Genomic DNA, 25,554 nt, shown 5'->3' on the forward strand with positions numbered 1-25,554 from the left:
CTTTGTATTAAATATTCTGATGGAATAGATTTTCATCAAAACTAACACTTCTAGGTCTCATCTCCTTTTTCATGGGGGATTCAAGATTTGTTCTCCAGTGTGTATTTATTCCAAAATCTCAATTTCTCTAAAGCAGGGCTATCAGAAAACCAGACATAATAAGCATGAGAAAAATGCACATTATACAATTTTTGGTGTGATTTTACTCTGATAATGTTTCAGTGGCTATTTTAGTTTGTAATACTTTTACTTTTATCTAAGTTAATTGATTTAGGCATATCTTAGTGTTTAAATACTAACTCCTTAAAAAAGCTTTAATAAAGGATTTCCTAGACCCTGTTCTAATTCAATGAGCTGTTTTCAAATGGGAAGATGTTCCTGTATTAAACTCATAAGCACAAAATAATTTTAGCAAAACTTGGGTAAAATTAAAAACCACTGTAAAAAACTTATGATTAAGATGACAACCTTTAACCCTCCTCTCAAATAAGCAGAATTATCTTGCCTTATCTCCTATTTGAGGAGAAGCAGAGCCTTCCACATCCTTGGCTTGAAAAGCAATAGTCAATTTCACCCCACAATCATCATAAGCAATAACACCATCCTCAGCCTCCTAAAAAAAGAATACAATGAAAAGAATCAAGAACAAAAAGGCAATTAACAGCTATAATTTTTATAGACCCCTGAGCTAAGAACTGGCACAGCTATAGAAATATCCTATTCTGGGTGGCTCAGTGGTTGAGTGTCTGCCTTCAGCTCAGGGCGTGATCCCAGTGTTCTGGGATCGAGTCCTGCATCGGGCTCCCCATGGGGAGCCTGCTTCTCCCTCTCCCTATGTCTCTGCCTCTCTATGTCTCTCACAAATAAATAAATAAGGTCTTATAAAAAAAGAAACCCTATTCTAGGGTTCCCTAACAGTAACAGATTTTTCATATGAATAAAAGGTGGTCTTACCTCTATCTGCTGTTAATTTGGTCTCGTAGTCTCAAGAACCTAATCTTTTTGTTGAGGAGGGTAAGCTAATTGAAAATTTACCACACACTTACTCTATACTTTAGCCAGTCAGAAACTAAACTGAGCATGTATTTTTAACAAAGTGGAAATTCTACAGGGCAAGAAGCTTTTATATCACCTATTTTGAATCTCCCATTGTGCTGTGCAGTGTTTTGTGTGAAACATATTTAACTAATAAATGAGAATTTATTTACTTATTTTGCAAAACAAAACAAAACAAAAAACACAAAACTAATTTTTAAATTTATTTATTCATGAGAGACAGAGAGGCAGACAGGCAGAGGGAGAAGCAGGCTCCCTTTAGGGAGCCTGATATGAGACTTGATCCCAGGATCACTGACCTGAACTAAAGGCAGATAGATGCTCAAATCACTGAGCCACCCAGGCACCCCCAATGAAGGCGAACTTAATTTTGATAGGATCTAGCACAGTTCAGAGAATGTGATATTCAAATAGATTAAATTATGATACACCAAATGTTTCCATAGTAACACTTTAAAACATTTTTGAATACCAGAAAGATTAGCTCTTCAAAAGTCTTAAGAAATTTCGGATATGCCACACAGGATCATAAACAGTGACACTGTACAGCAACTACATAAATCATAGTGCCCCTATGGTTTTAAATATCATTCCTTTCTTTCTTTTTTAAAGATTTTATTCACTTATTCATGAGAGACACAGAGAGAGAGAGAGAGAGGAAGAGACACAGGCAGAGGGAGAAGCAGGCTCCATGCAAGGAGCCGGATGTGGGACTCGATCCTAGGACTCCAGGATTACGCCCTGGGCCGAAGGCAGGAGCCAAACTGCTGAGCCACCCAGGGATCCCTTAAATATCATTCCTATGGGAATTACTGCCCACATCCCTAATCTAGCTAACTCCTTTTCTAAGCTCCAGAACACATTACTAATTATTAATATTCAAAACCGATTAATTTCTCTTACCATTCATATTCCTTGTACAACTGCTATGCAATCATACTGAACATTAAAACTATCAGATATTATTTTACTTTATATTATAAAATTTAATGTTATGATAAAATCATCTCCAAAGTTACTCCTATCCCTATTAGGAAAGTCTTAGGAAGCTAAAATAAATATGACCAAGGTTATATAGTCAGTACAAAATGCTAAGGATCTGACTTTGGTAAACGAAGAAGGAAGTCAGTGATTTCAGGTCTGACTCTACTGACACTCTTTGGCAAGTCAACCACACTCAAAATCTCAGCATTCGAATTTGCTCTCAACTCAGCCATTAACCTCAATATTCAGTCAACATCTGACAATGTACTACACACCAAGTATAGGAAATAGAGATAAGGCAATACCTGCTTATGAAGAGCCCAGCTTAGCAAAAACAGATTCATTAACAAGCGTAACACATTGTTGTAAGTAAGCAATGACAGAAGGACTCACTAGAGTCCAGTGTTGGTGAAGAAAAGAACAATAGAAAGGCAGGAAAAATCTTATACAAAGGCTGTCTTGATCAAGTCAATTTTGCCACAGCCATATGGAAAGCAGGGCATTCTAAGAGCTAAAAACCATTAAAAATAAGTCCCATTGGTTTTCTTCTGTTTATGATTATTGTCAACAGCAACACTTGTGAAATTCCTACTATGGGCCAGGCCCTGTGAGAGCTTTTTCAAAGAAATAGGAGACTATGATTTTTTCTTTTTTTTTTTTTTTTTTTAGAGATTTTATTTGTTTCTTCATGAGAGAGACACAGAGAGAGGCAGAGACATAAGCAGAGAGAGAAGCAGGCTCTCTTCGGGAAACCTGATGTGGAACTCAATCCCAGGACCCCAGGATTATGACCTGAGCCAAAGGCAGACACTCAAGAACTGAGCCACCCAGGTGTCTATGATTTTTTTTGTTTAAAAACTTAGGCTTGGAGGGGATTTCCTAGGCTACAAAATAAATGGTAAACGAGGATATTCCACTCTTATCGGCTCCTAAATAGTTATTTCTAAAATTACCTTCTCTCTCATGCACCTTTCTCTTGTCTACATCCATGATCTCTTCCCCAGTTCAAGGACTACCTAAATTTCCTATCAGGCCTCTTCATCTTTTGTCTTTCTCCACCCCCATCTAGGGTTCATCTATTGCCATTTCTTCCTAAAGTGCATACCAAATGCCACTTTCTAAAAGAAATCTGAGTACAGAATAACGTCTAAATTATTTAGAATAGTGGGACACCTGAGTGGCTCAGGGGTTGAGCATCTGCCTTCGGCTCAAGGTGGGATCCTGGGGACCCGGGATGGAGTCCTCCATCAGGCTCCCTGCATGGAGCCTGCTTCTCTCCCTCTGCCTGTGTCTGTCTCTCATGAATGAATATTTAAAATCTTTAAAAAAATAAAATTTTTTAAAAATAAATTCTTCAGAGTAGCAATCAAACTTTCTCAATCTAGCTGTATCCTGATTTTTCATCCTTGTTTCCCCTACTCAACCCTACCAAAGAAAATCCTATCTTCCTATTTAACTACTTAGTGCTTTCTAAAGAAACCCTGAATTTTTCTCATCTGTACATCTATTCTGTGAGGAATGTCCTTTCCTCATTTATCTCTATTTATTTTTAAAGATTTTATTTATTTATGAGAGAGAGAGAGAGAGAGAGAGAGGGGCAGAGACACAGGCAGAGGGAGAAGCAGGATCCATGCAGGGAGTCTGATATGAGACTTAATCTCCGGTTTCCAGGATCACACCTGGGGCTGAAGGTGGTGCTAAACCTCTGAGCCACCTGGGCTGCCCTATCTCTACCTATTTAAATGTCAGTGCCTTAGTGAAACCATCCCAGATCCAGACAGTCTAGAATTCATTTACACCATAGCACTTTCACTGACCTTTTATGGAGACATTTTGCATGAATTACCTGCTTCTACGCAACTCTCAGTTTAGTATTTACTTTTTTTTTTTTAAGATTTTATTTATTCATGAGAGACACTGAAAGGCAGAGACACAGGCAGAGGGAGAAGCAGAAGCAGGCTCCCCGTAGGAAGCCTGACGCGGGACTCAATCCTGGGTCTCCAGAATCACACCCCAGGTGGAAGGCGGCGCTAAACCGCTGAGCCACCGGGGCTGCCCTCAGTTTATTATTTACTTGAGAGCAAAAACCATGTTAGACTAGACAGCTTTGTATTTCTATTCAGTGAACTATTCAATAAATGGAGTTAAAATGTGTGAATGGAATCTACTCAAATATGAAACTATTAAACTGCTTGGGAAGACAAGTACTACCATTTTAGATGAGCGGCTCTCAACTAGGGGTGATTTGGGGATGCCTGGCAGTATATGGTAACACTTTTAGCTGTCACAAAGGGGGGAGATGACACATATTGGTCTCTAGTGGGTAAAGACTAGGGATGCTACCAAACATCCAACAATGCACAGAATGGCCACCACCTCCACACAGAAGTCAATAATGCTGGGGTTAAAAATCCTTTTAGTTTAGTTCACCACTGTTAATATCACAGAGAATTTCAAAAGAGACATTACTCAACTCCATTATTGTGTGGACAGTAGTTTCCTTGAAGCAGAAGACAAAGAGCTACATATATCAGGGGCGCCTGGGTGCCTCATTCGGTTAAGTGTCCGACTCTTGATTTCAGCTCAGGCCATGATCTCAGGGTCTTGAGGTTGAGCCCCCATCAGGTTCCATGCTCAACGCAGAGTCTGCTTCTCTCTCTCCTTCCCTCTCCCCCTCAGACCCTCCCCCTGTTCGTGTGTGTATCTCTTTCTAAAATAAATAAATCTTAAAAAAAAAAAACCTACGTAAATCATTTTGATCATGTAAAACTTACCTTTTCTTTGCCTTTATTTGGGCTAGTGGTTTTAGGATTGGAGAAAGTGGCTTCTTTTTCAACAGTGCCCAGAAAACGATGATCTGAATGGGAGTGGAATGAAACCGTGCCCTTGGGAAGTTTTTTAATCCTAATAGCATGATTTCTTTGGGCAGAGAGCATATCCTACAAATGATAAACAAAAGTAACTTTAAACTGAAAAAGGAAGCACCAAGAAACCATCCAATTCTTTTCTCAAAAAGTACTCACAGGAACCACAGTAAACTCTACTTCATCTGCAATATGGAGCTGGTTCCCATCCAGAATTTCACTGAAGTGGAAGAACATACGAGCATCGCGATCCACACACTTGATGAAACCAAAACCATCTCTCATGGCAGCAATTACACCCTGAAATCCAGATAATATTTTCACTGACTGTGAATTTTGCCAAGAAAACAACACTCAAATATGGAAGCATCAAGTTGAATTCACTAGGAATTCTATTTAATGACCCAAATTCTGTATCTACATTTTAATTTGTCCATTTAAATACAAACTCATGCTTTCAGTCTTTCAGTAAGTCAACCTCTGAGCAATTGTGTGAGATGCTGCTTCTTGGTCAGGATGCACAAAAAAATTTATCTCACTTGAATGTAAACACATGCATTATAAAATGTATTCCTTTTAATTCAAAAATCTGTGAATTTGGTATTATCCTGTTTTACAAAATCAGGAAATCAAGGCTGAGAGAGGTTAAGCAGTTTGTCCAAAGCACACAGTTTAATTAAGTGGTAGAAAGATTCCAAATAAGGCCTAAGCTTTATCACAACATACAGATATTTTAAAAATCTATACACATACTTCACATACTTCCAAAGTCAACTAAAGGCAACTTTATAGTCTCTTACCTCAAAATTTTTTTGTGAGTTTAGGCAAAAGAAAGGCTTAATTTAAGATTTAGGTCTCAAGAATAAAATATAGGAAATCCTTTCCTGATTTTTTTCTCCCTTCTTACTAATTATCAGCTTTGTGAGGGCATTATATACAGAGTTAACTGGCACATCGCAGGTAATCAAATGCTTACTGAAATAATTATTATCAACCTACCAATGACTTATATATATTGCATATTTATTTACATTATCAATGATAACTATTCCATAACCAGTTTTGAACACAGTATAAATAATATTCTGACATTTAATCCTTGATAAATCTTAACGGCAGCCAAGCAACTCAACAATGTAGTGCATACCGTCAAGCAAAATAGATCCCACCTGAGAAGTTTTAAAAAACAATCATTCGATTCTCAAGATTTTTAAAGTACAAGTGTCAAACAAGAGCGAAGTTCCAAGAAACTTAAAATTTTCATTAAAATGTACAGTTCCACTGCCAGCACTGAGATACATCACACGTTATAATTCCCAGCAGAATTAACTATAAATTATAAATTATATCTAAGAAAGTTAATTTATGAAAACCAAGCTTGTAAAACATGTTTGGGAAATATTCTGGTATATGTCATTCCTGGACTTATATCCACTAAAAACAATTTGCAAAGTCCTGCTGTAAAAACCAAAAAGACCCCCAAAAAACAAAAAACAAAACAAACCCAAAACCTATTGGTTTTATCTAGTGTTTATTAAACATCTTATGGAACAGTTTGGGAAAATCTATTTACTACAATGAGACATTTGAATTTTCTGTCTCCCTATTTAAGATCCAGAGAATCACTGGCTCTCCAAGATCTTAGAACTCATCCTGTACACATTTTCTTTTCTAAAAATTTTTCACATCTATTCCCAGCTGATTGCCAGAGTCAGATATCAAACCCAGACTGACTCAAATATCTGTGTTCTTAATCACTTAACAGGGTAATTGCCCAATGTCATTTGGGCAATTACCTTAAAGACTTCTCAGTAGAACATTACAAATTTGATTATAACACTCACCCCAAACTGAATACAAGGTAAGTACCTAATCAGATCCAACACTTACCATCTCTCTGGCTTCATTAGTGAACTGAAATGTGTTTGACAGAACTTCTATGTTGGTTGCTCGTTCTAATTTGTCACGTCGGTCTGTTGAAATATTAAACCTAACATGGTCGCCTTCCAGCAGGGTCACCTTGGATTTTGTATCTTTGTCTCCAAAGGGAAGTTCTTTAGGAATCACAAAATCAACTTTGATGCGTCCTGGCAATGGGTCATTCTGATGAGAAGGAAAAACTATTTTAGCTGAAGATTTCTCATCCTTCCTAGTTCTAAGTCAAACAAGAAGAACACACAGCAAACCCATGTTATTTATAATAAACAGTTCCCTACAGGGAAAAAAAGATGTTGATAACATAAGTCCAATTTGAAAGCTTTGTGTTCTATGGTCATAGGATACAACCATAAAATCACAATACTGCAGTAAAGATCCTGCATTCTGACAGAGATATTTTATTTAAGGAAAAGAACTTCAAGTCTTTTTTATGTTTCACATTTCTTTAGCAATGAGATACATTAGTCTCCTCTCCTCACCTTACTTCTGACACAAATGAAATAAATGGGGGTGGGGGATGGTGGAGGGGGGGGGTAGGAGAACCCCAATAACACACACCCAAACTTGTTTCCCCCCAATTTTAGCCAGCATTTTTGTTCCTTTCTCCTTATCACCCAGTAAAAAAGAAAACATATTCATGGATACATTAATCATTGGTTTCTCATTTAGTTTAATTACATATATCAAGAAATATTCAATTGTTCCACCACTGTAAGATTACATTAAGTAAAATTTCTGTATACCAAATTATTCTACTACTGATGAGACAAATTTCTCCTGAGAAAGACTACTTACCTGGTTTTTACTGGGTACTTTTGGGATTACTTTGGTTACAGTTCCTTCAAAATGTTCAATGCTGATATCTTCAAAAATGACTGTTCCTTGAGGCAATAGTCTCACATCTGTTGCAACTTCTTTCCCCTAAATCAGAAGGGGGGGAATTATGTAATTTTAAGTGTTTCCGAAAAATATAATTCATTTTGATCTTAAAAGGCGGCCAAAAATCAAGTTAGTCAACCATCTTACATTTCTGTCCTTGATTGTGAATTCCACGTCATCTCCAGGCTGTAAGGTTTCTAAGTCACCCTTAAATTCACTATAGTGAAAGAATATCTCTTTTACAATATCACCTCTTTCAATAAAGCCAAACGCCTCCTAAAGAAAAATAAGCAAAACCCAAAAAATTATAGGAACATTAGGTACTTATTCAGTGTACATGTTTATGATTACAATTTGCAATCAATTAAAAGTCTTTTCATAAAATTATAGTGTACCAGAAACAATATATTTGATTAGCTCTAATACTAACAGTATAAATTTCATAGCCCATTTTAAAGGACATAATGAATTAGTAACCAAGGTATTTTAAGAAATTACTTTTGATGTTAACAGTGAAATATATGTATTTTTAAATTTATTCATGAGAGACACACAGAGAAGAGCAGAAACACAGGCAAAGGGAGAAGCAGGCTCCACGCAGGGAGCCTGATTCGGGACTTGATCCTGGGTCTCCAGGATCAGGCCCTGGGCCAAAGGCGGCGCCAAACCGCTAGGCCACCAGGGCTGCCCTGATTGTTTTTTTTTTTTTTTTTTTTTAATAAAGATTTATTTGTGAGAGACACATAGAGAGAGGGGCAGACACACAGGTTTCCCTGCGGAACCTGATGTGGGACTCAACCCCAGAACTCCAGGATCAAAACCCAAGCCAAAGGCAGACACTCCACCACTGCCACCCACGCATCCCAACAGTAAAATATTTTTAAAGGGAAGACAATGATTTAAAACAAACAAACAAACAAAAAACCACGGTTGGATATGAAGTATAGACTAAAAGTAGTCAAAGCAAAAACCTCAAGTTTCTCGTATTTGAGGACACTTACCTTCATGGCACAAACTACTCCCTGACAGCGGGCTTGTTTCTTTTTCAACAGCATAATGTTACGAGCACTTACAGCACCAGTACTAGAAAGGAATAATTGGGTAGGGACGGGAGGGAGGGGATTCAAAGAGGGGTGAAAAATGCATTGGTTTGGTTAGATATGATGAATCTAGAGAAACAATAACTAGTTTTCTGAGGCCTGAAGAATTTTATGTCAACATGAAGAGCAAATGTAGTTTATGGCACATGATCCGTTTCTTATGGCTTCATATGCATAGCCTTCTAAACTGGGTGCACACACATCATTTTTCTCTTATACTCTTAAAGGAGTATCATGGATACTCTAAGCTTTTTCTATTCCAACAGAAGAAATAAAGTCACAAGCTGAATGCAACCAAAGATGGGGAATCTAAAGTTTCAGGAAGGTAATTTTCTTAGGTAAACATTTGAGTAGGTATTATATGCTGCAAAACCCCCCAAAAAAACCAACCAAACAAAAAGCCCTGGGGATACAGAGATGGTCCCTGTTTTCAATGAGTGCTATATTTAGTAGCTATCCCATCAATTATTTTTGACTAAACAGACATAAAAGAAAGTTGAGTAAATGCAGTGATTAAAGGAGAAATTTGCTACATTTTTTAAAATGACATTCACCTTCACTGAAAACCAGGTAGGCACTATGTCATCCTATCCTCATCTGTGGGAAGCAATGTAAATCTGACTTCATTTTATTTATTTTTTAAAAAGATTTATTAATGGGGGGGGGGGGGCAGAGAGAGAAGCAGGCTCCATGCAGAGCCTGACACAGGACTCGATCCCGGGTCTCCAGGATCACGCCCTGGGCTGAAGGCAGCGCTAAACCTGAGCCACTAGGGCTACCCAGACTTCATTTTAAAGATGGTGCAATTGGTTGGTGTAATTGGTTTAAGAAAAACTGCAGACTAAGCAATTACTTCCCTTAATTTTTCATGGACAAACTGTAGCCCAATTGTGCTTTTTACTTCAAAAATATAGAATAATGAAGATGCTGGAAAAATTCTACTTGCCTTCGTAACCTGCTATAGTGAAAGGCTTTAGAGACAGAATGGGGCTCAAATGTCTGCTACTTCAAGGATGCATAACTTTAGGCAACTCACTTTATGAGAACATACTTTAATTTTACAAGCTAAAAGATGTCAGGTAAAGCTGTTCTCAGGATTAACAACTATACATAAAGTATTTAATGCAACTGCTTGGCACACACAGGAACTAAATAAAGGTCAAATAAAGCACTTTCACTGGCTCCACTTTTATTTTATTATTTAAAGATTTATTTATTCATGAGAGACACACACACACACAGAGAGGCGGAGACTCAGGTAGAGGGAGAAGCAGGCTCCATGCAGGGAACCCGATGTGGGACTCGATCCAGGACTCCAGGATCATACCCTGGGCCGAAGGCAGGGACTCGATCCCAAGGACTCCAGGATCACGCCCCTGGCTCCACTTTTAAACTCAAGCCCTATCTGCTCATTTCTTGAGATCAGATTGAGGCCTTTAGACTAGAACTATTAGTATATCCGCCAACTCAATCTGATTCCTTTTATTTTTTAGATATTTATTTATTTTAGAAAGAGAGTAAGAGCAAGAGAGAGCCTGTGGGGTAGAGGAAGAGGGAGAGGAGCCGGTTCCCCGATGAGCACACAAGCTGACATGGAGACTGATGTGACGCTCCCAAAACTCTGAGATCATGACCCAAGATGAAATCAAGAGTCTGACACTTAACCGATTGAGCCACGCAGGTGCCTCTGAATCGGATTCCTTAAAATGAAGACTATAAAGTCTTACAAGAGGTAAGGTTCAGGGCTAATAATTCTGCACATGCTCTTGGGACTCTGCTTTCTCTGTGCTGTCAAAGGTGCATTCCTAGCATTTTTCCAACTTCCTACTTTTAACTTCCTTCTGTACTTGTATAAAAATAATTATCCCTAGGTTTTCTTAACTATACTTTCCTTAAACTGCTTATGCTGATGAATTTGACACCTATACATCCTATTACTAGCTTGTTTCAGACTTATACATACAACTACATGTTCAGTATCTTCATCTAGACATACCCAGACACCTCAAATTCAAAATGCCAAAGTAAAGAGAATTATTTTTCCACACTTAATACTTTCTTAATATTAAGAATATCTTCTTAGTCTGGTTAATAGTATCACCATCTGCCCAGTAGCCAGAGAAGTAGCATTTGGGACTCCCCTGTTATTAATTCCAACATACACCTCTACCTAATCGATCACAAAACTTGGTATTATCTTTTCAGTGTAGCTTGACTTCTCCACCTGAACAGCCCTGGCCTAACCACATTAGCATATTAGACCCTCATCTTGCATATTAACTCTCATGTCACTGCCTCTAAAGTACCCCCTTCTCCAAAAGTCTACCATCTCCACCACTTCCAGTGATCTACACTGATCACACCTCCAACCCTGCTCCTATCTCCCATTTAAAATCTTTCAGAGTCCTTAGGGACTAGGGGATAAAGTTCAAACTTCATCTTCCTATGATCCAGTCAATTCAATCAATTCAAACTTATAGCCATTTCCTCAAACTGATATTTCTACTTAGAATGCTTCCAACCGCTCAGTCTCCCCAGTGACTTTAAATACCTTCTCTCTAGCACTGCTACTTTTACAAAACCTTCACTGACTTCTAGAACAGCTCCTTGAAAGCTCTGACCATATTTTAATTATATTCCTATTTTTGACATCCATAAAGTGCCCAGCATAGAATAGACCCTCAAATGCTTAGCTAATGAAGTTTAAAAGATCATGAAAATATCATGAAAATTATCCAGATTCACAAGTTAGGTTTTTTGTTTTGTTTTGTTTTAATTCACTTCAAATTTCTTACTGGAGGGGGTGGACAAAAGAAACCAAACCCCCCCATCTTAGGTGGAAAAAGAGAACTTACTGTTTATTGTTATCAATTACAAAGTTTATTTTATCTCCAGTTTCCAGCTGAACATTCCCTTCGACATCTTCGGGGGTATAAGTCAGATAAAACACTTCCTGTGAATTAATAAGTTGTTATTACTATATTGGCAGGATGCATGTTCTCTGTATACTGTGATTTACTTCATTAAGTACCTCTTAAACTGGCATTTTAAGCCAAATTTCTTAAAAATGCCTTATAACAAATACATCATTTTATTCATATAAACACACACTTCCCCTCCATGATGCTGATGACTTCTGCGAGTCCACAGCTGAGCAGCAATCCAACTTCAAAAAGCTTACACACGTGGAAGCATTTGCCCAGAGACTGTAGTTACATTTCAAAAAAACCAATTTTTATGTAAGGCATTCCAAACAAAAAAGATGGAGTTAGTGCTTAAAAAGAACCAGAAAAAAGATCCCCTCCCACACCCCCAAAAAAAGTGAGTAAAAAGAACATTTTACCTTAATGTTCTAACTAAGGTCACACTTGGGCAAGCTAAGACACTTGGAAGTTCTAAGGATTTTTTCTTTTTAAAGTTTTTGATTATGCTGCACTCAAAGCCTCTTAGAAACCAAATTTAAAACTGAATTTATTAACTGCAGCTTACGTTTTCGATTTTGAATTTTAAAGTACGCTTATAGATCACATGGTGGATCAGGCAAAGGTTTAAGAAAAATACACAAGTTTACCCCATTACGTTCGTAGCATACACTCCCTGTTGGACTCTGACCCGGGGCAGCTGGAGATTTACTCTCTAAGTTGTGAGGAACAGCGCACACAACCTACCAGTCAAAAAAAAAAAAATTTCCATTGCTAATCATTTCAGGAGCAGCACTGTGCAATATTAACTGAATTTTAATATCCTCTATACTATACATAGGGATGCATTTTAATATGATCCACAAGAGGATGTCATGCTGCCAAGTTTCAAACTTACAGTACATAAATCGACTGTAAGTACAGACTTAGGGTTATATGTAAAAACCCAAATTGAGTCTTGACCATATTTTATTTCAGGTCAAGAATGCCAGTGCTTCTGATAAAATCTTAAAATAATAATCTTTATATACTACAACTCTCTTGCGTGCAAACTGAGGAGATGGGGAGAATCTTCCTTTTCTAATGTGAAAGATATGCAAATGCAGGGCCCTAAGAAAACACAAAGCATCAAAGCCACTAACTTGTCCATTCATTCGTTCTTCAGGGAGAATTTCTGGTTTTATCTTCACCAGTTTAACAGCAATGGGTTTCCCAGTCCGCCGGTCAGATGATACTTCGAATTCAACATCATCTAAAATAAAGTATTGTATTTGTTGGACTAGTTTTGACAAAATGGTATCTCACTTTCAAGCCAAACAATGTAGTATTTGAATTGCTTTAGACCAGTGATTTCTCAAAGTGTGGTTCTTCGACCAGCAGCGGCGGCAGCGGCAGCAGCAACAGCAGCATCACCCGGGAGCTTAGCAGAAATGCAAATTCCTGGGCCCCACTCCAGAACCTATTCAAAAACAAACTCTAGGTACCAGGTACAGCACTTTGTTTAAACAAGCCTTCCAGGTTATTCTGATACATACTAATGCTTCAGAACCACTGCTTTAGAGTGAGATAGGAATATCTTAGTCTTAACTTTCATAGCATTTACATATACTGCAAATGAAGCAATATAATGATCATGACTTCTGGCAAGTTTTCTTTTATCTTAAAAAGCTTAAAAATCTTCTCTATATCTCAGTTTCCTCATGCACAAAATAAGGACTAACCAAATGCTCTTGTGGGATTTAGAGTATTTCGTATGCCAAATACTCATGTTAAATATTGTTCTGACTTTTCCCCCAAAGATATTCTAAAAAACAAACACTGAGAGCTTATAATTTCAGTCTTCTACTAAGCCACACATTTTCACATGTGAAAATGATTTTGATGGTGTCTGCCAAGATGAATAGTCCATCTGGTGATATTCTAAGTTTTTTTTTTTTTTTTTAGGTACTAACCAAAAATGCTACCCGGTAAAATAGTCAAAGCTAACATTATCAAAGTTTAATATTTTCATTGGCTTAAAATCAAAAATATAACTAAAGTCATGAATATAGGGGAAAATAATTAGATCTTACAAGCATCTATTTAAAAAGTATTTTTAAAAATATTCCAATTATCTTTAGGTCAATGAGTCTTTCACCAACCAAGAAGACCCCACCACAATAGAAACAGGATTCTGCTAATTTATGGAAACACACTTCTGTAATTGGGACAATTTAAAGACCAAAACTATGACACTGTCATGAGCAAGTTGATACAGAAGAGAAATGTGTCATTAATTACTTTAAAAAGGATAATCAATTACAGATTACCTCCTACTTTTAAGTCCTGCAGGTTGCCATTATACTGTGAACAGTGGAAGAAAAGTCTAGCTTGACGTTCTGAACACTGAATAAATCCATAAGAGGTTAGCAGTTTTTCAATAACCCCAGTTTCACGCAGTGCTGCTGAAGTACCATTAGGGTACCCATTGTGTCCATTGTTATGGAGAAGGTTTGGATCAAAGCTCATCTGTTTTAAAAAGAAAAAGAACTTAATAGATGTTCAGATCTGTACATTATCTCCATAGCATACTAAATCTGATGAACAAATCACTAAAGTTTTAATGTAAAAGGGCAAAACAACAAAACAACTCAAAAAAGTAAAGAAGTTTATGGGCTTTTATTACTGAAATATTAATTTAGCTAATAAAACATTTCAGAAGACATAATAATTGCATTTATTTTAGGGAACTGCCCCAATTTATGATAGAATTTTCACTTACCAGCAAATAGGATTTCTGGAATTTAGTGTTAAGGTAAAGCAACCACATAAGCAAAAACTGCTTTTATGTTAACTTTAAATTGCTAAAACAATAATTTTAGAACAAAGGTAACTGATATTCAAGGGATGGCAACCCAAACTACTAGAATACTTAAGAAACTAAGATTTATGACTTTGAAACTTAAATAGAAACCTTAGTATTATCTGGTAAGCCATGCATCCTAAGGCAATTATTTAAATTAGTAGAAGAAAACAAAAGAAACTTTGTATGCAACACTTATTTCAAACTAGAAAATATCAGAGTAATGTATACTTAGATTCTTCAATGAAAGACAACAAAAGTGAGCTGTAAAACAGGATTTTTCTAAGACAAAATTCCAAGACAACAAAAGCTCTTCAAATCTAAAACTGTTTAATCATTTCACAAGTATATTGAAAGAAATCTTTTCATCTATTTCAGATGCTGATGAAATCTCTAAATACTGCCATTTGCTTCTATGATCATATAAAGCAAAAGAAAACAACCTTTAGTGAAAAGAGCTATTTAAACACAATGCAGTGGAACCTGTTTATATCATCAAATATTGTCTATCACATTGGATATTTCATTTTGCTTTATTTGAGTAAAATTATAAAAACAAATTATTAATGTAAGTGATGAATACAAAAGGAAAAATCCCTAGCAAAGTTTAGGTGTGCAACTGATTTATTATGACAGCAACATATCCGCATCTCTATCAGTTTTAGACCCTTTCATTAAAAATTTGACTTATTAAACATTTTAAGTGTGATGTTGGACGTTAATATAAATATTTTTCATCAGGAAAAAAAAAGAATGACTAAAATTCTGGAACTATAAACTCAAGTATGAGTAAACAGTGTATGGGATGGCCAAATCATGCAAATCAAAGCCATCGTTCTGAACACTGAATATACTTACATAGTATACTTACAAAGCCCATGAGAAAGTAGTATTATCCTCATTTTACCCATGAGGTAACACACAGAAAGGTTAAATGATTTGCTAAAGTCAAATGGTAGAGGATTCAAACTAGGAAGGCCTATCTACAATCTGAGCTCTAAACTAGGGCTCCTCAAACTTCAACTACCTGGCAATCTGGTTAAAATACGAAATACTGATGTTAGTAGGGGCAGGAGTTTGAGATTCCCCACTTCTAACAAGCTCCCAAGGGGATACCAATGCTTTAGGTTCTCAGACACACTTTGAGTAGCAAGACCCTAAACGATTAAACTTAACTTTCCTGACTGAAGGTGAAGGAAATGGCAAGGGACGTTAGAAAGTGAGTTTGCAGGTTATTTCAACCAAAATGAGTGGTCCTCCTAAATCATGCTCTTAACACAAAGCAAAATAAGCTGGGATGACTGTTTTCCTGACTTACAGATCTCTGATACGTAGGGGTCCTCTTTTGTTTTTTAGTCCCAGATGAGGTAGAAGATGAAGATAAAGGTAAAGAAAGTGAAGGAGGGGCTGCAGGAGGGGGATGAGGATCTGATGATACAGTAAAAACGTTCTCCATCTCAAACAGCTGTGATAACATAGCACAATGTTTATAACTATGATCAAGAACAATTTAGCACACACTTGACAATCAACTTTATCTTTTCGGATTTACCAGGTTACTTTAACAAAAATATAACTCATTCAATCAGATTTCTATTGATGAAAGAAATTATTGTGTTAACATTAAAAGGTCAAGATGAAATACATTTTTAAAAATCTTTTCACAATTCCTAATCCACAACATTGACAATTTTTTAAATGCCATAAAAATTCTCTGGTGGTTGCTACAGTGACACAATTCAGCCCGATTTCTTCTCAACATCTCACAATTTAACAAAGAATCCAATATTCTCAATTACCTGTCTCCCTAGAGTATACACAAGGTAATCCAATGGGGGTGTGGGAAGAAAATATTACAACTGTATTCATTTTGCCCAGAGATAAAAAAATTTACCTTTTATAAATATTACCATGCACTTCCGAGAGAGTACTCACTGAATTGGTGGGTGAGATCACATCACATATCACACACACTACTTGGGTGTTGTGAGGAAGGGTGAAGAACTCCACAAGAGGCTGACAAGTGAAAGCCTCACTCATTTACTTTCAGCATATTACAACTGGTATTTGCCCAATTAAGTGGACATACAGATTTAGCTAGTTTAGCTAAATTGCCCTAACAAACAGGCAAATGACTGAAGAATCTGAGATAGAAAATAATCCTAATAAGGCAAGCACATGCAAAGAAAATGAATGGACCAGACACTTCTAATCCTAGTACTAGTTCTTTGACCTCCAATCTTAACATAAAACGACCATTTAATAAGATCTCAACAAGTCTGCCAAAATGTTAATATCAAGACTATGATACAGACGGATACTAGGAAAAATAAAACACACTACATGTGTATATACTGTTCCTCAGACAATAATTCATGATGGCATAAAGTTTTTAAACACTTAAAAACTAAGCATTTAGGGATACCTGGTTCCCACCTGGGTGACTCAGCGGTTTGGCACCTACCTTCGGCCCAGGGTGCATGATCCTGGAGTCCCAGGACTGAGTCCCACATCAGGCTCCCTGCATTGAGCCTGCTTCTCCCTCTGCCTATGTCTCTGCCTCTCTCTGTGTGTCTCTCATGAATAAATAAAATCTTTTAAAAAACAAAAACAAAAAGCTAAGCATTTAGATATAGTATTTTTAAGTGAAAGTGGAAAGTTTCTGCACTGTTAACAGGTAAACTTTATATTGCTTATTTCATCTTTATTTGTATCACTAGATTTTACAAGTATAATCACGATTTCTAAGTACATACACATGTACACATTGTACATGCTATTAGATTTACTAACAATTTGATCAAATTAATTTGAATACTATTCTAGGTCTAAGATATATCTTGGATCATGACTTTTTCAAGCTGGGCTTTTCTCTTATTTGGATGACAGTTCTAATTACCATACAGGTAAGAACACAATACTGTGATTTATAACAGGCCATGAAGTCACACAAAATCTCAAGTCTCCAAGTCCTACCATACATTCCTGCAGGCATAAGGTAAGACTCCTGTTTTTCTAAGGGAAAATGAGACAGAATTACAAGGAATTAGAGCTATCCTTTCCTTCTAAGATTAAATTGTTTCCCAACAAAGGTTCTGGAACTTAGGTTGTATTGCTCTCTAGTCTCACTTCACCTCTAACTGAACATCAAAACACAACTGAAAAAGGGCATTTCCTTTCTCCTAGCATCTTTGCTGATTGATGTTTCTTTCTCTAGCCTTTATCCATTTGGGGTTCTTTTCTTTAAGGAAAAACCTATTACTCAAGCAATTTCAGATAAAACAATAGGTTAACAACCTTCCCTTCAAAGAATTCCTCACAATTCAGGCTAGACTACATTTCTATGGTACTGTAAAATTTTCTTAATCAGTACCACTAAAACTTTAAAGAAGCACCACTAAACAAATGAAAGTTCATTTAAAAAGCACCATCAGGGCAGCCCCAGTGGCCCAGCAGTTTGGCGCTGCCTTTGGCCTGGGGTGTGATCCTAGAAGACCCAGGGTAAGTCCTATGTCAGGCTCCCTGCATGGAGCCTGCTTCAACCTCTGCCTGTCTCTCTCTCTCTCTCAATCTCTGCCATGAATAAATAAATGAAATCTATAAACAAATAAATAGCACCATCAATTACATAAAAGTGTAACTCCAATGGAAAAAGTAGAAGGCTCAACAGACGCTTCTTTATAAAAAAATCAAGATGCACATATACCCACAAAAAAGGGTGGAAGGGAAAGGACTAGTAATATAAACGTTATTTGGCTTTTTTTTTAATAGGGGAAAAAATCAATTTATTTGCTCACCTTAGCATACAAATATATATTCAAGATAGAGTTAAATACTCCAACAAATATCAAATAAAAATCTACTAATAAAAGTTTTGGAAGACTTTCTAAATTTGAAATAACTGATTATATGAAAAGTACAAGCTTTTATATTCAAACTTAAGGAAAACTAATACAAATACCTCAGCGTATTATTAAAGAAATTTAAGTAAATCAGTAAGAACTCCTTAATGGTTGCCCCTTTCTATATTTTGCTGTCTGCAATTTGTTATCCCCTTCCCCCCAACAGCAGTCTGGAAGCAGGTGATTCCTCCTGACATACCTCAGAAGGCCAACAGCAGCCTCACACTACATCACTATTTGTATGTCATTCATTCTTTCATCTCATCATGTAGGCACCTTACTTTCTTACAACAAGGGCAAGTACAGTACAATACGACATTCTGAGACATAGTCACATAACTTTTATTATTGCTCTATATTAATATCTTACTGTACCTAATTTATGTTAAACTTTATCACATGTATGAAGGTATAGGAAAAAATACAGTCTATACAGGGTTTGATACTATTCGCAGTTTTGGGCATCCACTGGGGGTCTTAGAACATAGACCCTGTGTATGAGGGAGTCTGAACTGTACTAGAATAGAAGCTCCATGCAGGCAAGGACTTTTTGTTCAAAGCTAAATCCCTAAAGTCTACTAGACAAACACTTAGTGGCACATATTAGGCACTCATTTGTTTAATACTCAAAGTATTAAGACAAATTAGTCTTAAAGACCATTCATTAAACATTATACACAAAACACAAGAAAAACTTCAAGTTCTGGCAATAAAAAATTTTGATAAAGCAAATCAGTCATTCATCAAACCACCAAAAATCAAAGATTTAAAAAAAAAAAGATTTTATTAATGAGAGAGAGAGAGAGAGAGAGAGAGAGAGAGAGAGGTGAGGGGGGGGGGGGGGGTGCAGAGACACAGGCAGAGGGAGAAGCAGGCTCCGGGATGGGAGCCTGATGTAGGACTCAATCCTGGGTCTCCAGGATCAGGCCCTGGGCTGAAGGTGGTGCTAAACCGCTGAGTCACCTGGGCTGCCCCAAAATTAAAGATTTAAAAATAGTGAGAAAGTAGGTTAAGAATATGCTCAAATATTTTTATGGTGGTAAAATGGTGCAACCTTTCTGAAAATGCAGTTTAGCAACATTTATCAAAATGTGGTGTTGTTTTCCTTAATAATCCCAATGCAGGAAACCGATCCTGGAGCAATCCTAGACAACACTTCATGCACAAATGTATTCACAGAAAAGTACCTGAAAACAACCTAGTCTAAAGTTGGTTCAAGAAATCACACTAATTTATATAAATGCTTTGCAGTCATTAGAAAGGATGTATGCTTATGCTACAATAGGAAATGACAAAAGAGATATCTATGCAGTATGATTTTAAATGTATTAGAAAAAAAAAAAAGACCAGAAAAATCTGGTTTAATGCTCACAGATTTAAGAAAACACTTGGAAGGTATATTAAAATGGTAATTGGGGACAGAATCCAGTACTCACTTCATGGCTCACAGTCTTTTTTCCCAAGACTTATTTCAATGAGAGAGAGACCGAGAGAGAGAGAGAGAGAGAGAGAGAGAGAGAGAGAGAAAGCGCGTACGTGCACGTGTGTGAGCGTGTGGGGTGGGGGTGGTTGCATGGACAAGCAGACTCCACGAAGAGATGATTAGGCTAAAAAAAAAAAAGCACTTCTACTTTAAATCCATTTCTGAAATGAAATGGAAGCTTTAGTTCCAGTCTTTTTTATCCATTTGAACAGTCAAGATAAAACTGTACAGTTTTCACCTGGGTAGCATAGTCAGTTAGGCATCTGCTTTTGGTTCAGGTCTGATCCCAGGTCCTGAGAGCAGGGCACCCTGCTCTGTGGGAAGTCTGCTTCTCCCTCTCCCTCTGACCCTCCCAGCCATACCTGTGCTCTCTCTCAAATAAATAAACCTTAAAAAAATAAACAAAAAAACTTGTACAGTTTCGATCTGCATTATCTCATCTAACCCAGCACAATTAGAGACAGGCTAAAATTATTTTTAAAAATCAGATGAGGTAAGAAGAAACAAACAGAAAAAGCAAACAATAAAACAGCCTTAAAACTGAGTATATGACTGTTTAGAGAACAGAGATCATTTAAGTAAATTGGTATTATTGGTAGTTTTCAGCTAAGAAGTAATTTTGGTCCACAGTAAGGTCATTACCATAGTAGGCTCATCAACCTTTAAATAAATTGCAGATTAAAGACCCAAGTGCTTCCTGAAATGGTGATAAGGCTTTTATAAGACAACAACCTAGGAGTAACCTACTATTTTCATTCCTCATTCTATTTGATTGCTACAACATTTTAAAAAAGGTTTACCACCAAATTCTCCTTGAAATTATCTTCCTTGGTATTCCTTCCTGGCCACCTCTATTTCTTTCAACATTCTCTGGCACTTCATTTATAACCTATAAAGTGAGGACTCCTTTCTGAATTTCAAGCCTTTATTTCTATCCAATTTAGAAAATCAAAACTAAAGATTAAAAAGGAAAATTACCTTTCTTAATCCTCCCTCCCCAAATAACCAGTTTAGCATTCCCTGCTAGTACATTTTCTCAACTTCAGATTACTAACTAACCAATGCAATAGATTTCCACAATATATTTAAGCTTTCAGCAAGGCCCTATTAAATTTCCCTATTCCTATGAACAGAGGTTTCGAGCTTGTACAACTGGATAGACTAGATCAATTCCCCCCAGGCTCATCTTCACATTCAATTACTTGGTTACCAAGTCCTATTACTTCTACTACCAAAACATCTATTGCTTCTTTCTCTGCCTATACCCTAGCCTTTATCCTCCTTATATTCTATCCACTGCTCTCAACAGGCCTTCCTGTCTTTAGCGTATCCATTTAAAAGTTGCACCATGTTTTTAAAGATACACTTCTGAATATCTAACTTTAAGTGTATCTTTAAAATCTGAAGCAACTAAATGATATCAGTTTTGAAATTTAAAAAGCCCATTAAGCCCTTGCTTATAAATATAAACATCTGATGACTTCTCCACAAAGTCAAATACAGTTGGGCCTTCAGAGCCTGCCTCCAGTAAACTTTCCTTTCTAATTACTCTCTCTACCCACAAAACTGTATTTCCTACTGTTTATAATGGAATACTCACTATATACTACATGCTTTCAGATCTCCCTGAATCTGGTCATTCTGTTGCTGCTACCAGAGGAGTCTTCTCCCTCTTAAATGTCCCTTCTCTCTAAGCTTTCTCTATCCCTTTAGAGAGACCTCTGAACACAGACTGTGAAGGGCATCCATAACTGAAACCCTAACTTTGAAACAGTACAGATGTGAGTTTTTCTTTCTGAGACCAGTAAATTAAGAGAGATACACACATATTAACAAATGTAATCCTGTGTGAAAAATCCCATAGTTTGGCCATAAATATTGTTTTAGTTTAATTAAAAGACAATAAGTTAAATAATCCAGTCTTGATATTTTCAGACTAGTTGAGAATATAAACTGTTAGAATACCGTTAGAAGAGAACAGATTAAAAAGATTTTATATTTGACCAAAACAATTAGGAAATTAAAAATTTATAAACTGATTCTTGCTGGAAAAAAAACGAAAAACCTACCTCGCAGTGATAATCAAATATTGCACTTTCAGTAGTATTTGCTGATTCTTCTTTTTCAGCACACGTTTCAAAGGATGAAAGTTGCTAGTATTAAAAAAAAAAAAGAGCGAGAGAAAATGATCTATCAAGCTAATAAAGAATACAACTGCTGCTGCACCGGGCAATCTCACAGTACAGCACTGAAGAAAACAAAGACTACTAGCAGCGTTGGGAAGTGCTCTTTCAAAGCTGTTGAGTAGGCACAAACTTCTTGTTTCAGATCAAGTGTTGTGTCTTCAACTTAAGTGTACTCTTCTTTGGTCTTGTTGTTTCGAGGTTTGTTCCTTGTCTGATCTGAACTTGAAGCAGCAAGTTTCAGGTGGTAAAGTCTGTTCTGTTACACTTCATACTAGAGATACAAAATGAAGACATTAAGTATAATTTACATAAAAAACCAGGACAGAGGGTTGGTAGAGGGATAAGCTCACTTCTTCATAAACTTAGTATCATTGGTTAAACAAGTAATGCAGGAAACCTGGAGGCACATTCATTTGATGTTATTTGAGAAATCTTTCAAGTGCTAATGGATACTACCTCCTTTGGTATCACACACTCAGAATGGGAAATTATTTCACACTCCTTGGTGACACCACCACACCATAAATTCTAAGTTATACAGCATAATATTCAGCTTAACGCAAATGTTTTATAAGCATCTAGCACTGTGGTAGGCGTGCTACCACACAGGAAAAATAAAAGAAGTTCCTGTCATCGCATAATTTACGCTCTTGTTGAAAAGACAAGAGTTACAGGTGGAGAAAAACCAGAATATAAAATACAGAAAATGCCAAAAATTCATTTTCTCAATATCTAAGTACTGTGTCATATACCATTTCCTAGAACTACTAATTATTCACCACTGTATGTACATTGAAGCAACATGGTGAGCACAGAGAAGACTTTTAATCAGAAGTGGAGGCTTAATCTGGAGAAACAGGTAAATTTTTAAGAGAATTAAAACAGCTGAGTATTCTAGGCATGTCACATAAGCCAAACACAGGTATGCCACTAAATTCTAAGGTTCTTGAAAGCAGGGACCATGTATATGATTTTTTTTAAAGGATTTATTTATTTATACATGAGACAGAGAGCGAGGGAGAGAAGGAGAGAGAGGGAGAGACATAGGCAGAGGGAGAAGCAGGCTTCCCGCAGGGAGCCCGACACAGGACTCGATCCTGGATCCTGTGAGCGGAAGGCAGACGTTCAACCCATGAACCACTCAGGCGTCCCATGATTTTCTATGCCTGACATCAAGGGAGGTTTATTATGTGAAAGACTGTGACAACAAGTGTGGCTTGTTGTTTCAGAGGAATCAATAGGCTAGTCTGGCCAGAACAGAGGGCTGCTGGCTCTAAGTGAAATGGGATATGCGGTGTGACAGGTGTAGTGGAGCCAGATTATGAAGTATTTCAACTTGATATAACAGGAAATAGTCTTAGCTCTTGATGAAAGGGTATTAAGTCTCGAAATCCTATGGGAGATAATTTAGTGAAGGAAACAGAAATCTCGTTTGAGCTGTTGCCAGAAATAGATGAGAAATATCTATAAAAAAGAAACAAGATGAGAAAAGACAGGGAAGTGAAATACATAAGCCACAGACCTGTGTTTTATATGACCATAAAAACGATTCTTTTGCACTGATTCAAGTATTAACTAAACCGGTGCCATTAGCTAAATGATTTACACAGGGAGAAGAAAAGGATAGACTTAGTTTCAGAAATGAAAAAAAAAAAAAAGAACAGTGTATTTATTTTAAAATCAGAAATAAAAATGACTATATGGTGAGAGGCTAGAGCTTGTGAAATAGTCTAGACCAGGGGAGCTCAAGTCCATTCACTGACACAACCTAGTAAAATGCCACAAACAAGTCACTTCATCTCTCAAAATTTCAATTTCACATTATGTAAAATGAAAACTTATCAACAGTAGATAGGTGGCTGGGTTTTATTTTCTTATGGCTATACCTAACATTCCCTGACTTTAGATTACTTCAAATATCAAATACTACATTTGCCCATCTTTCAAATTTTATTTGGATCATTCCATTTCCCAGACTAAAGACTTCTTAGAGCAATGGTTGCCAATTATATGGGAAGCTTTAAAAAATACTTATGCCCAGTCCCCACTTAAAGAATAATTTAACTGGATGAAGTAGGGCCACTTCTGTTATCTTTAATTCTTCCCACTCCATCTCCACCCCCAATGTTTCAAGTCTTATCAGTATTTCCTTCAAGAGATCTTATGTCCTAAATGATGCCATATTTTAGTCCAAGTATCTAACGCATCTTTAACTTCCACTGTCAATCCTTTCCATTTTCTTTCACATAACACTGCCCGACTGATCGATATAAAATCCCAATTTCACCTCATTTTTTTGTCCAAAATCTTTAGTCGTTTTTCCAGCATCCTAGATAGGAAGTTCTTAATCCTGGCTGCATGTCCTACCCAACCACCTGGATTACTTTAAGTGAAAAAACAAAACAAAACACAAAAACAAAACCAAAGCCTGGATCCTACCTCGAGATTCTATTTTAATTTCACTAGGGTTAGGTCCCAGGAGTTGGTTTATTATCCTCCCTCCAACTTGGGCCCCTGTGTTTCTGACTTGCAGCCAGGATTTAAGAACCATTATTTAAGATGTTCTCTATTCTACCTTTTCTTCTTTTACTTTTTTGACTGCTCTCCAGTTCTCCTAGATAGGTGCGTTTTCCTGCTTAATCCTTAAATATAACCCTTGCGAGATTCCTGAATTCTAGTCTTCTTCATGCATATGAGTCTTCCCAAAAGATAATTTTACTATCTTCCAAGTGACAAAAAAGTCTTGACCCTTCCATTATTACTAATTTCCACTGTGTAAGGCAGTACCTCCCATTCATTATTCTGATACCAAGTCATTTCTGCCCTTTGCTGACTTCATATTTCTATGTATCTTGTTCCTCCAATTATGAAACAAACTCAAGTTTATTTATCACAGGCCCCCTCAGCACCGCCAAACTTAACCGTAACAAAAACTACAAAAGCAAAAAGGTAGTTAATCCATAATAGGAAAAAGATACCACAATTTAAGTGCAGACAGTTCTACCAACTTCTGAAATTCTTGTTTTGGTTAACTGTATAAAGTCTTACTTATCACATCAAGAAGTAACCTCTTCTTTTAAAAATACAGATTCGATACACTGGTTTAATTTTACTATCTTACACCCATATATGAACGAAAGACCTCAAAACTGCTATCTAATAAAACAGGCAAAAATTTTTATCAAACTGCTAAGGACAATACTGAATATATCCTGGGGGGAAAAAATCAAGAAAAACCACCTATCTTGAAAAACTTGAATTGGATGAACCCAGTCCAGGGTATTGTATTAAGAACTGTACTGTCACTTAGTAACACAGAAATGAGACTTCCAGAATCTAAATCTGGAGTACTGCAGAGCCAGTCTTGGGCACTAATGAAGCCTATTAGGATCTATTAAA

The 25,554-nt window shown here is 36.7% G+C and overlaps 1 protein-coding gene across 4 annotated transcripts in view; it reads right to left on the bottom strand.

Annotated features, from left to right (window-relative positions):
* The window catches only part of CSDE1 (cold shock domain containing E1), a 39,454-nt gene that overhangs the window by 9,198 nt on the left and 4,702 nt on the right, over positions 1-25,554 (bottom strand). Inside the window, exons 2-14 of one of the 4 annotated variants that reach the window (XM_025453442.3) lie at positions 22,039-22,426; positions 15,903-16,049; positions 14,052-14,250; positions 12,885-12,994; positions 12,393-12,485; positions 11,677-11,774; positions 8,723-8,804; positions 7,869-7,997; positions 7,638-7,763; positions 6,795-7,007; positions 5,064-5,204; positions 4,815-4,979; positions 506-613 (exon numbers count right to left, since the gene is read on the bottom strand). In XM_025453442.3, coding sequence (XP_025309227.1) covers positions 506-613; positions 4,815-4,979; positions 5,064-5,204; positions 6,795-7,007; positions 7,638-7,763; positions 7,869-7,997; positions 8,723-8,804; positions 11,677-11,774; positions 12,393-12,485; positions 12,885-12,994; positions 14,052-14,250; positions 15,903-16,040 — 1,602 coding nt within the window. In that variant the 5' untranslated portion in view covers positions 16,041-16,049; positions 22,039-22,426. The remainder of the gene's footprint in view (positions 1-505; positions 614-4,814; positions 4,980-5,063; positions 5,205-6,794; positions 7,008-7,637; positions 7,764-7,868; positions 7,998-8,722; positions 8,805-11,676; positions 11,775-12,392; positions 12,486-12,884; positions 12,995-14,051; positions 14,251-15,902; positions 16,050-22,038; positions 22,427-25,554) is intronic. The other 3 variants (XM_025453444.3, XM_025453443.3, XM_035700778.2) reach the window with 3 other exon arrangements.

Source organism: Canis lupus, chromosome 17 (genome assembly GCF_003254725.2).
Source record: "Canis lupus dingo isolate Sandy chromosome 17, ASM325472v2, whole genome shotgun sequence".
Taxonomy (NCBI): domain Eukaryota; kingdom Metazoa; phylum Chordata; class Mammalia; order Carnivora; family Canidae; genus Canis; species Canis lupus.